The 12,708-nt window shown below is 45.0% G+C and overlaps 1 protein-coding gene across 2 annotated transcripts in view; it reads left to right on the plus strand.

Annotated features, from left to right (window-relative positions):
- Nucleotides 1–2,519: 2,519 nt before the first annotated feature.
- Nucleotides 2,520–12,708, plus strand: part of slc12a2 (solute carrier family 12 member 2) — a 66,909-nt gene continuing 56,720 nt past the window's right edge. For both annotated transcript variants that reach the window (XM_023961198.2, XM_023961199.2), the window contains exon 1: nt 2,520–3,359. In XM_023961198.2, the coding sequence (XP_023816966.1) occupies nt 2,826–3,359 (534 nt within the window). In that variant the 5' untranslated portion in view covers nt 2,520–2,825. The remainder of the gene's footprint in view (nt 3,360–12,708) is intronic.

The following is a 12,708-nucleotide window of genomic DNA, read 5'->3' on the forward strand; positions in this document are numbered from 1 at the left end:
TAGAACTGTCATCTGTAGAATGGATAGAACGCCATCTGGTTCTGCTCCTGCGCCTTCTTCACCTGCGTCCACAGCAGCTTCCTGGCTTTCTGGTCCTCTTGGATCAGATGTTCTGCTTAGCTCATGCTGGAACTGTCCAGACCACGTCTCTACATGGTCTCTTCACTAACTGGATGAACTGGTCTGGTGCGGCGTGGTTCTCTCTTTCGTGCGGTGCACGTATCCACCACCTCCTACATATTCAGTTTGGTGATAACTGTTCCTCTGATGTCTGTTTCTTTTTTCTTCAGTCCCTTCCAATGCAGGTTCCAAGTCTTCCTGTGCTTTCCATTTTTCTTTTGTGATTTTCAGTTCTTCTTGAATTTGCTTTAGATGCTTTTCTGGCATCTCCTTTTTCTTTGTATTTTCAGAATCTCCTCTTAGCTCCACCTGCTCCTCCATCTTAGTCACTAAATTTTCTTTTAAATTTCCTCAAAGTGAATTCTTTTAGCCAGTTTATTCACTGCTTCCAGAATTGTCCTCATTGTTAGATCCCCGTCTTCACAATAAATGGGATCTGACAGACTCATGAAGGAAGAGGCAAACTCCACCTGCAGCTTATACCCTAGCATGCCCAATGACACTCAGAAACAAATGTTCTGCTTGTTGAGGGAAACTTTAAGTGTAAAGCGTGCTGCTCACAGCCCTATCTTTCCAGAAGTCTATTTTTTGCAGTCAGTCCAATTCCTGCCCTACTCCCCAGCTACTAAAAAACTTCATAGTGGGGAATGTGTTGTACCCTGCATTTAAAAGGAATTCAGACCTTTCTTTAAAACAGTGAATATGATGTCATTGATTTCACAAAGTGAAAATCTAATCAATATGTGTCAGTATGTTATGACAACTATTGATGAATCCACTGTCTTCTGAAAATGAAAACACTGATAGTTTATTAAAAAAAATATTGAACTACATTTCTTTGCTAAAATTGTGTTCTATATCCACCAATCTGGTGAGCATCAATACACACTGGTTTTTCACAGAGACTTCTGGGAAATTTTGGAATTGTAGATCCAGTAGACAAAATGGCGAAGGCACTATGGGTTATACAGGGTTATTATGCTCTTAATAACCCTGTGCTATCTTAGATGACCCCCCCCCCTTCCATTGAGGTGTTCTCCCTACCATGACAAAGGTGGATAAAGGTGGAAAGATTTCATGTAATCCATGGACACCAGTGAAGATCACAAATCATTGAAGAAAAAAGGTTCACAGCACTGTCTAGTGGGTCTAGATGACCCAACTCCCAACATTAAAGTGCCTAGGATAGAACAAGGGTTACATAAACTTTATTAGTAGCAAAGGAGGAACAAATACGAGCTCACGAGCGCCCTCTCATTTGAGACAGCGCTACTTCATACGTCTTTTCAGTGCAGTTTATGTCACATTTTAACACAAAATAAACGACATAAACATCAAATACATTAAATGTCAAATGGAAAGGGATGACATGGAAGAACATTTTGTACAATGAACGTTTTCTTTAATTTGGGGTTGCTAGCTAGCTACCCCTGGTTTTGGTCTGACTGTCTGCTAAAAGGAGGGATGTAATATCACTAAAAGTTGTTCAGGTTGGACTTCAAAGGAAGTAACAAGAAATAGATAATCAATCACTGCTAATATGGCTAAATAATCCCTGATTCATATTTTGGCTGGTTTATTGTTTGGTCTGGTGGTTCTTAGATGAATTCCGGGCTGGAAAACCATATCTGGCAACCCCGATTTTATAAAAATGGTTGAATGAAGCGTCGTTACCTGAGCAGCTGTAAAAAGAGGAAAAGGCCAAAAGAAAAGACGTTTGTTACCAAACTTCCAAAAGTGCTGGAAGACAAAAGAGGAGAAAGAAGAACAGATAAACCCCAAAAGAAGAAAAAGAAAGTCAAGAGTGAGAAAAAGGACAGAAAGGGAGACAAAAGGCAAAGGGGGGCAGAAGATGGTAACTTTAAAGTTATTGTTATTGAAGATGCTCTATATGAGCAGGTAACTGTGAAGTTCTTTATTCACGTGTTTTTGTTCACAAATGATCACATTTACTAAATTCTATGTATTTTTCCATGTTAAAATGATGTGTATAAAATACATATATGTAATATTTAAGTGTGATTTCAGATTTTAAATGCTTCAACACATTTGGATTCTTGACATCAATGCTGTCTAGTGAACAAATAAGTTACTCCACATTTTAACCTACAGATTAATACAACCGCTGCAGAGGCCCCCATGCTGCCTGGGGCCCCCAGACTGCTGGATCCGCCCCTGATGTGAAAGAGTCAGCATCGGGCGGCGGTCCTGAAAGATGAAGGACACGCAGGACACGCAGGACACGCAGGTCCCGCAGACTCAGCGTGACGTCCTGTGTGTCTTCGGTGTGTTTACGTACACACGCACGCATGCTGTCTTATCGCGATACGTGGATCACAGAAGAGAACCCGAATCCTGACATCTCGCGATATCTCGTTCTGCAGGAGTCCAACCTCCTCAGTGAGTATAATAGCAGCGAGGGACTGCAGGGGAGTCAAGGAGGAGCCGCGGCAAGGTCGGCAGGAGCATCTTTCCACCGGAGGACTCGAGGCGGAGCGTCCTGCCTCCAGCGCGAGATTTACAGAAACACTGGATTAAATCCCGCGACAAACGTACCGAGGAAGCTAACGAACCGTCTTCCATCCCCCCGCGCTCTCCGCAGCTGTCTCCGCGGGAAAAGCCGCGTGCTGCCTCCGTTCAGACCAACGTTTGGGGTCTCCGCGAGCTCGGTCCCGTGAGTTTGTCAGGCCCGGTGTGCCTACAGCATGTCGACGCCGCCTCCAGCGCCCTCCGCCCCGGCAGACGCCGCCGTCCCCGAAGGCGCGTCTCTTGCTCCGGATGCGGGGCAGAGGCCGCTGGGTCCGACGCCCAGCCAGAGCCGCTTCCAGGTGGACCTCGTGGCGGAGGCTGCGGGCGCCTCCGAGGAGCGCTCCCCCAGCTCCGAGGGCTCCGCCGCCGCGCCCGCTGCCGGCTCGGAGGCCGCGGCAGAGGAGGCTAAAGGCCGATTCCGAGTGGTGAACTTCGCGGATCCGGGGAGCGCGGCCTCCCCGGAGGCTGCTCCCGCCGAGGGGCTCCAGAACGGGGACACCGTGATGAGCGAGAGCAGCCTGCACTCCTCCACCGGGGGCCCGCACCACTACCACTACGACACCCACACCAACACCTACTACCTGCGGACCTTCGGCCACAACACCATCGACGCCGTCCCCAACATCGACTTCTACCGGCAGTCGGCGGCGCCGCTCGGGGAGAAGCTGGTCAGACCGACGCTGTCGGAGCTGCACGACGAGCTGGACAAGGTAAGACCGGGACCGGGGGTCCCACGGACGCCGAGAGTTCTGCAGGGGCGGGACGCAGATGCTAAATGTCGGTTCTTCGAGAACGGTGACGGTCCCGCCAGTGCAGGTGTGCGGGAAGGGCGGTGTGCCTGCCCCGCGGGACCACCTGCAGGTTAGGCGAGTGACGTCATCAGTCCTTCATGAACCAGAAACTTATCATCGTGGAAGCGGGTTCAACCTGTAAACTGGTCTGGTCCGGGTGTCGAACCACCGGGCTCTGTTTGTCTGCAGACGCGGGAGAAGAATTCTTGAGAATTGTTCTCTAGACTCTCAGGGTTCAGTGATTCTCTCCTCTGGTGTGCAGAGCTGCAGATTTATTCTAAACGGTTCTTTGGGAACCTGAGGGGTTCTTTGGGAACCTGAGGGGTTCTTTGGGAACCTGAGGGGTTCTTTGGGAACCTGAGGGGTTCTTTGGAACCTGAGGGGTCTTTGGAACCCGAGGGGGTCTTTGGAACCCGAGGGGTTCTTTGGGAACCTGAGGGGTTCTTTGGAACCCGAGGGGTTCTTTGGAACCCGAGGGGTTCTTTGGAACCTGAGGGGTTCTTTGGGAACCTGAGGGGTTCTTTGGGAACCTGAGGGGTTCTTTGGAACCTGAGGGGTTCTTGGGAACCTGAGGGGTTCTTGGGAACCTGAGGGGTTCTTTAGAACCTGAGGGGTTCTTTGGAACCCGAGGGGTTCTTTGGGAACCTGAGGGGTTCTTTGGAACCTTACACATGTTCTGCATTTCCAGGCGTCAGACAGAAACAACTCTTTTAGTGAGGAAGGCGTCATCAGCCTTCAGTCATTTTAATGAGGCGGCCAACAGCCAGGACTGTGGTGACAGAGCCGTCCTTCCAGTTGTTCAACACGTTTCCTACACTCTTCTTTGAGTTGTTTTCTATGTGTTACAACGTGCACCTGTGTGTAGCTCCTGCTGTAGCCGCTCAGGGACTGTTGTTCTGTTGGTGCCACTATTCCAAACACAGCAGGCTAACCGTCTCAGGACGGTCCAGGCCCGTGTGTGAGCCGGGCTTGGGCTCACCAAGCCCGGCTCACACACGGGCCTGGTGAATTCTGGGAAGAGCCGACGCCGCTTGGATGCCACAAGACAGTTGGAGCATAACACTTGAGAAAGTTGTGTTAAAATGATTATTTTTCACTTAATACTCTAAAATACTTGCAAACAAAACAGTTTCCACAATCGGCCTTGGTGTCCATGGCTGTGATTGGCTGGATTTTGTGGCTCATTTGGAACACGGCAGAAGAGAGAATCAGTGAAAGGGTTTGGACTGCAAACATCGAGTGTTGTGCTGATATTTCTCCCTGAAGCCTCGCAGGCCAAATGCTGGAGTGGAGGAGGTGCAAAGTCGGCGTGTTTGGTGCGTTTTTATTAGAAGTGCAACACGTAAACATGGTTTCGTGTTTCTCCCTGCCACCAATAAAAAGGAAAATGCTATCCTTGACCTTCATTCTGGAGAGTAGCTTTCACAGTGTTTAAAAATGAAGTGCTATGTGATGAAAAGTTCCTTCCTCAGAGTTGAGAGGAAGAAGACGTGGTTGATGAGAGCATGGTGTCATCACCATAGAATATCTGCAGAGAGTCACGGCTAATGAGCTAAACCACTTTGTAGCTGTGCTGGTTTGAAGGTCAAACTGACTATGGTGGGTTTTTATTCAGTCACCACCAGTTACTAAGTGAAATGTGCAACGGAAATTCCACTGTTCTGATCGATTGGTGTCAGCAGATGTAGTCAGTAATCAATGTGCAGGTCAGAGCACAGAGGATGGACACCTTATGGACGGAGATGTTCCTTTCTGAACCAGCGGACAGGACAACCGTGTCGGGCCTCAGACGTACTTACTTGATATCTTTGATGGAATTGGGCAGTACTTCAGTGAGAATGGTCTGTCCAGCAGCAGCTTTCAGCTCTGTATTGATTAGCAATGGCGGGTCTAACATGACCATGCACAGATGCGTGTTGAAATCATTGTTTTGTAGCTCTGAAACCATCGACTTTTCTATTTTAAACCCTCTTTCTGAAGCTCGGTTTATACTGTTCTTCCTCATCATGCGGCGGCACGTGTCACAGCTGAGCGTCTGCAGTCGGTTTCACATCTCAGAGTGTAAATGACCGACCCGATCAGCCTTCATTCACCTACAGCAGCACCACGCTGCCCGAAACATGTCTACTGTGTTACCTGAGACTTTGAGTTCTGACGGTTCCAACACGCAAAGTACTTCCTGGATAGTTTGACACGGGTCCGGGTTCTAAAGACGGCGGGTTAGGATGAACCTGGAGGATGTCGGGTGGCGTTACTTCTGCCTGCCGTTGTGTTTCAGTCTCTGGTTGTGAGCAGACTGTAAACAGAAACAGGAAGGAAAAGACCTCTGGAGCTGCAGGAGAAAGAATTCTTTTGTCTCAGCTGTAGTAACATGGGCTCAGAGCAGCTCACAAACGTGCACGCGAGCTGTTGAGCAACAGCCTTTGAGCTTTGTGAGAGCGTTTTGACTCTGCTCTCTTCTTCCAAGTTTACATGCGTCACGCAGAGGGTGATGTCACGAATAGCGCAGTAACTGGGTTCCTCTGGAGACCTGAACATGTACAGTCATTAGCCTCCCTGGTTAGCTTCATCATTCAAATGAGGAATGTTTTCTTTAGGGACGTTATGAACAAATAAAAACGTACAACAGTTTCCACTCCGTTTCTCAGGTCTTAAAGGTCAACAGTGGTGTTCTTAAGTCCAGAGGGGCGTAATCCCAACAACCACATAATCCACTCCTTTGGGGTCAAATATTATGAAAATTCTTCATTCTCTCAAAAGTCAGACTTCCAGTTTTTAGGTCACATTCTTGCTTCCAGAATATGCTCCATTTCAGCTGCGGACCACCTTGTTGAGAGACGACATCCTGTTTTCTTTTTTTACCATGCCCCCCCCTCAGTTAGACGCAGCGGCCTGCCTTTTCCCTTTAACACATGGCTGTAGCCGTGATACTACTAGAAAAACAAAGATCACTGGAGAAAAACGCCAAGGTCAACGGAACTGGGAGACAAACGGCTCTGTTTCATGTTCCCTAGAAAATGTACTGAGCAGCAAACGTGGATTAAAAGGAGTTTTGCAGCATTTCACACATGCAGCTTTGAAGCCACATTGGTTCATTAAATAATTACTAAACATTACTGTCCCCTTCAAGTCCTCTGTGGGAAACGGTCCAACTGTTCAAAGAAATGCTCAAATATTTGAAAAAAAGGTCCTCCGATAAAACAAACCAGCAGGAATTCAAAGGAGATCCGTTTGAATTCTGGTTCCTCAAACCATGAAGCATCAATTCCAGATTTTGTTAGCGTTGATTCCTGTGAAAGGCTGGGGTAATGAGGCAGGGCTCACCTCTCTGTGTGGCTCCCACTGGAGATATGCAATCCTCTAAGGGCTGTTTTGATTCATTTTAATGATGATTTTATTCATTTCATAATTTCTCTGTCCTAAAGTGGATCCAGATCCTCTGTCCTAAAGTGGATCCGATCCTCTGCCCTAAAGTGGATCCAGATCCTCTTCATCCAAACTTCCAGACAGAAATTCCTGCTACTGAACAGTTTTCCAGATTCTTGGATTTCTTCCAGATCATCAAGTTAATGAAATCTGTGTCCAAACCAACAAGTAAACTAGAATGAATGTCAAATCCATTCACATGTTAGTTTCCTAAAGTTCTCCACTGTTGTTTTTCCACATCCAGAGAATCCAAAGGGAACATTCTTAGAACATTCTAGACTCTGGATGGTCACATGACTTTATTCACAGTCTGTCCACACTTTGGACTGGAATGATGGACATTGATGACATCACATGTGTGTTGTTGCTGTGATTGGTCGGTTTTACCTTATGGGGACATAAACCTAATGCACCAATATTAATATAATCGATTTATTTCATTCTGAGACGATTTTATAATGTGTAGGTCAATTAGATGAACAACTCTCCTCAGACAGATCGGTCTGGTTGGATCGGAGGAATGTAAATTAATTCATTGATTAATCTGCAGGAAAGAACTGGGACAGCACAGGAAGTGAGCAAACGTCAACACTGCACACACGTTTCCAGGTTGCTAATTCCTTCATGATCAACATGTAAGGGTGAGAATTATCATCTGAAATCTTTGTAGAAACCTCTGTATTCTGCCAAAATGATCATGTATGTAATGCAAAGTACAGTTGCTTGTCTGTAGTGCCACATCCCTTTGTGCTGCCTCCATGGTTTTTCATTTTACGTTGGTGTTCTGTTTTTTTTATCTTCTCCTTAAAACAAAGTTGGCGGCATTCTAACAGCAGTTCTGCCAACAACGTCGGATACAAGCAGCTTTTCATGCTCTTTAAAGTCTTCATGTTCTCTCTGTTTCTGGACCAAATCTGTATGGACTATTCTAGCCTTGTTTTTTTCTATTCATCTGGTACAGCACGTTGTCAAACAGACATTTGTTTGCTCAGAAATCTCATACCTGCTGATGACCTGTTGGGCTCTGCCTCTCATTTCCTCTAAAACGGCTTCACCTTGAAACAGGCACATGTGGACAAAGAGGTTTTTGTCCCGGCACATGATGGACCTCATGTCTGCCAAACTGGTTCCTTGATTAAATGGTACCAGGTGTTTCGGGGTCATTTTGATCCTATCAGAAAGTAGAAAGCCGTGTATTTATTTATTGTTTATGTAAACATCTTCACATGTTCCCAGATGTGCAAGCCGTGGAGTCTTTAAGACGTGGTGGTGAGAACGACAACATGCAGACAGGAAGACCAACAAGGCCAACACGCGTGTGCTGTTTGAACTGCAGCGTCTGCAATGATGTCTGGGTCAGGGTTATGTTTACGTCTTTAGAAGAAATAACCAATCCTTTTCCCAGCTGCATGTGAAAGGTCTTTCTAAATGGCTTTATTGGAATTATAACATATATTCCAAACATCTGATACTGGATCATAGTTTTGGTTGTGGCTTGATGTAATCTACAGACAGTTGGAGGCTGTAAGTTTTCTTTCTACCTGGTTCCTACTATAACAGACTTGGGTTGATATTATGAATATATGTCATTTATATCCAGATAAAGGTTGGGGGGGGGCTGTAGTGTTTGTCAATACTGCGGAGCAAAGGTTCTTGCTTGAACTCCAAATCCTAGACTCCTCCCACATTCTCCAACTTTGCTGAACAACAAGGCTCCTCTCTGTTGTCGGTCCTCACTCGTCGAGCCTTTTACCCTCATGCCAGGCTCCAATAGTCATTTGATTCAAATCTCAGAAAGCTGTGTGTGTGTGTGTGTGTGTGTGTGCGCTTGTGTGTGCGCTTGTGTGTGCGCTTGTGTGTGCGCTTGTGTGTGTGTGTGTGTGTGCGCATGTGCAGGCAGGCCTCAGCAGGTAGAGAACCCCACTCTGGGACTTTCAGTCGGCTGGAACAAGAAAAAGTTGAATGCTGGGATATTTTTTTTAAAGGCGGGTCCCTAGAATACATTTCTGCACTGGGTGCACCTAGCTTTTCTTCTTGGGTGCACCAGCACAAAGGTTTGGTACACACACCTTAACCACATTGCATTGAATGCAGCTGTCAGTATCAACATTAAGGAGTTAAAGATCATGAACTTACAAAGTGGAAAGCACAAATCTTTTATTTGAAACAAAATTTTACAGCAAGTTACATGAAAAAGTTGGTGTTTAAAATGCTTAATTTAATGGAAATTTAAAGTAAAAAAAAAGAATCAAAGTTTAGTTTTTAATACAGAGCAGATCCAGAATCCCTTCATAGGTCCTGATGGATTCTGTCCTGAACTACCATCCATCTCTCAGCTGCTGCTCTGTTGGGGTTTGCAGTTTGTCGTGTTTCCTCTTTAAGGCGCTTCATGCAGAATAAGTTTCAGTAGAAATGATGGACAGACATCCTCATCCAGTCAGTGAGATCCCATAATACCTACCGTTTCTGGTTAATACTTTGTTTTATTTTTAGCAGTCTCCCTGCCGTGTCTCCTTTACAGAACAGTCTGTGTTCAGTTCAAATCCACAGGAACCTTTGAATGCCAGCAGGTCTTTGGTTTTTATTCCATTCTGCTGGACTTATTTACCTCTTTTCCTAAGAAAGTTTGAACTTTAAAATGGTAAAGAAAAAAGGAAAGTGTGAAAATGTGTCTAAGAATAGTGTATGAAGGGTGTAGAGGGGCTTTACAGCCTGAAAACATTGTAAAAATAAAGAAATAGCCCTTCCACAATAAACAAGGACCATGTATTTCAAAGATTACTTGGCTTTATATCTGATAGTTATGGGAAAAAACTAATTGTTTCAGCAATAAAATAATAAAATCTTTAAGTCCTCTGTGCATCAGCGCTCACCACGTAAAGAAAAGTCTTGTAGGTTGATTTCCTGACGCTTTCTTTTGCCTTCTGGCTCTCACAGCTGAGGTTTGTGGAGAACGTCGTAGACCCCGTCATCGTTTTCACCGGAGGAACTTAGCTCATTAGAGCTTGGACATGAATGCATGTGTATTCATCATTTCACATTTGGGGTTTAAAGTGATGTTAAAGGCAAGAATGCTCAGTCATTCTGGGAAAAAATAACATGAAAACAGTGTTTTAAATACAAAATCAACCTTAATGGAAAGGAAATTAAATCAACTAATTTTTTATTTAAGCGGTCCAATCTGGCATATTAACTTTGATTTCCTTCAACTTTATAAGCAGAACTTTGATCTGTTTCCACCACTTGTTCAGAATTTCTTTCATTTCCTGCTCTTGCCGTCCTCTGGATCGGCTCCAACATATGAGCCTTTTTATGATTTATTTGATATGTTTATGACTGTCCTGCTGTTCAGTGGAACAGGATGCTGTCAGAGTGGGTCCTCTGGAAAAATGTGTTAACACTCAAAGAACACCAAAGCTTTGTTTTATTGAACGCTGCAGCTTCTTCCTCGGTTCAGAGATGAAGGACCAAACAAAAATGCCTTTAAGTTCCTAAATGTCGGCCACCTTTGCTGTCTTGGCAGCTTTCTTCCGCCTCCTGCTAAACTGTTTGATAAATCACGTAGACATAATTAATGGGATAATGTGGCTCAAACACAGAAGCCTCTAATGCTGCGTTCACACCGGGCTCAGAAACGCGCTTTTGAGCGACTGCTTACCACGAAAAGTCTATGAGAATGGACGCTTATGGGCGTTTAAAGGCCTGTTCACACCGGGACGAATTTCGCCGGCGATTTTCGCTGACGTTTAACGCCTCGTGACTAAACAAAGGGCACCAATGAGAGTGTGCACACCGACGCGAAAAAACGCCACGCGTTAAAGCGTCAAAAAAAAAAAACGCCTCGGGTTCGTTTTTTTTTTTCGACGCGTCGCGTCGAAATCTACTCGACCAATGAGAATGGCGCTTTTGCTCACGTGTCTGGAGCTTCTGAAGTTACAGTAAAACACAACTTGGGGGCGCTCAAACACAAAACTGCCTTGCTGAGCACACATACCAGCGAAGAAGATAGACGCCAAGTAGCGTCTACACTGCCGCGAAGCAATAATGACGGACATTCTAAAATATCCCCGAACCAAGCACCAGTTGGAGCTACTGGTGCTTGAAATATTCATGTTTTCTTTGTATGATTCTGACAAGCGCGTAAATACTTGCTCTCTTCTTCTGAGTGAAAAGCGACTTTAAGAAGCCTAAAGTTGCGCAGCGCCACTTTGTGTACAGGAGTATTTCTGTTTACATTAAGCGCCATCTAATGTCAGGGAATGAAATTGCATGTTCGCTCCACTCATCGTCAGCGAAAATCGCCTGGGTGTGAACACAAAAGACGTGGCGAAAAACGCTGGCGAATAACGCCTGGCGAATATTCGTCCCGGTGTGTACGGGCCTTAAGGCTGCCGGGCTCAACAGCTCTCACACATTAAAAACTCCTGAGAACGTTTTGTCATCAGTTTTACGTCTGTCTGTGGGCTCTACTTACAAAAACGTACAGAACACGCTTGGAAGTTAAAGCAGGTAAACTTTGACTCCGGTTCAGTGGTGACGTATGGATGGCGTCTCTTGAGGTACCTGCAGGTACATGCAGGTACATGCATGTACATGTACAGACATGCAGGTACATACATGTACATGTACAGACATGCATGTACATGCAGGCACATGCATGTACATGCAGGCACATGCACAGACATGCAGGCACATGTACAGACATGCAGGTACATGCAGGTACATGTATATACCTGCATGCCTGTACATGTACAGCAGGGGTTGACATAGCCCAGAAATTTGCACTGGCCCACAGGGCCAGTAGTTTTTGAAACTTACTGGCCCTGCCTGAAAGTTACTGGCCCGACACCGCGCATAGCGGGACCCGCCGCTCCGCAGGTGCTTGCAACTTTAGGGGGGTCTGGGGGCATGCCCCCCCGGAAAATTTTAATATGGTACAATTTGGTGCATTCTGGTGACACTTATTTCTACACTTTTCACTGACTGAAAATAGACCATATCAAACTTAAATCTGCTCTAGTCTGTTTCAGATGTTTTGAAGAGAGCACTGCAGTGTAGTAGGTAACACTAGTTCAGAAGTTTTCATGGTGCTTCTAACGGCAAATATCGCAATAAATCATAAACCTTAAATGTGTTAGATGGTTCAAGCTGCCATTAGATTGTTTTAACGAATCAAATAAATCCCTTAATGCATTTGACCAATCGGATGGACGCCTTCACATTGTTGACCAATCAGATGGAGCCCTGTTATGTTAGATGTTTGTAACCTATGTCAACGTGGGTCATTTGGAGTATAATTTTTAAACTGGGAATGGTTATTTGGTTATTTTGCTGTTTGTTTATATACCGCAAATTATATCGTTATCGCAATTTTAATCTCTGATATCGCATATCGCGAGTTTTCCTCATATTGTGCAGGTCTAACTGAGATCATTCAGCTAACTAGAAATACTTACTGCTCACAGTGTTGTAAAGAAAAACAAAATTAAGTAGTTTAACATTCTACTGCATTTGAGTCTGAGATTCAGGTATTTGGAGTTGCCTTTGATTCTTTGACATTCAGCTTAAAGCTTAGTGCATACAGTTTCATCTTCAATGCATTCATTAAATATCTTGCTGTCCATACTACTAATTATACCCACTACTCCATCCAACATATTCCTATCTATTCCTGCCATGTCTTCCACATCTCTGACATGCTTCAGTCTCTTCAGTGACGGTGTCGGATTTATAATCAAATGTAATAATAACCCACTGGCTTATGCCTTTGTTGTTGCTGTTTAACATTGTTTTGTATTGAATTGTTACATTCAGTAAAGTTTGAAAAAAAAAAGTAGTGAGC

Source organism: Oryzias latipes, chromosome 12, assembly GCF_053564925.1.
Source record: "Oryzias latipes strain Hd-rR chromosome 12, Olatipes_Hd-rR_3.1".
NCBI classification, from domain to species: Eukaryota; Metazoa; Chordata; class Actinopteri; order Beloniformes; family Adrianichthyidae; genus Oryzias; species Oryzias latipes.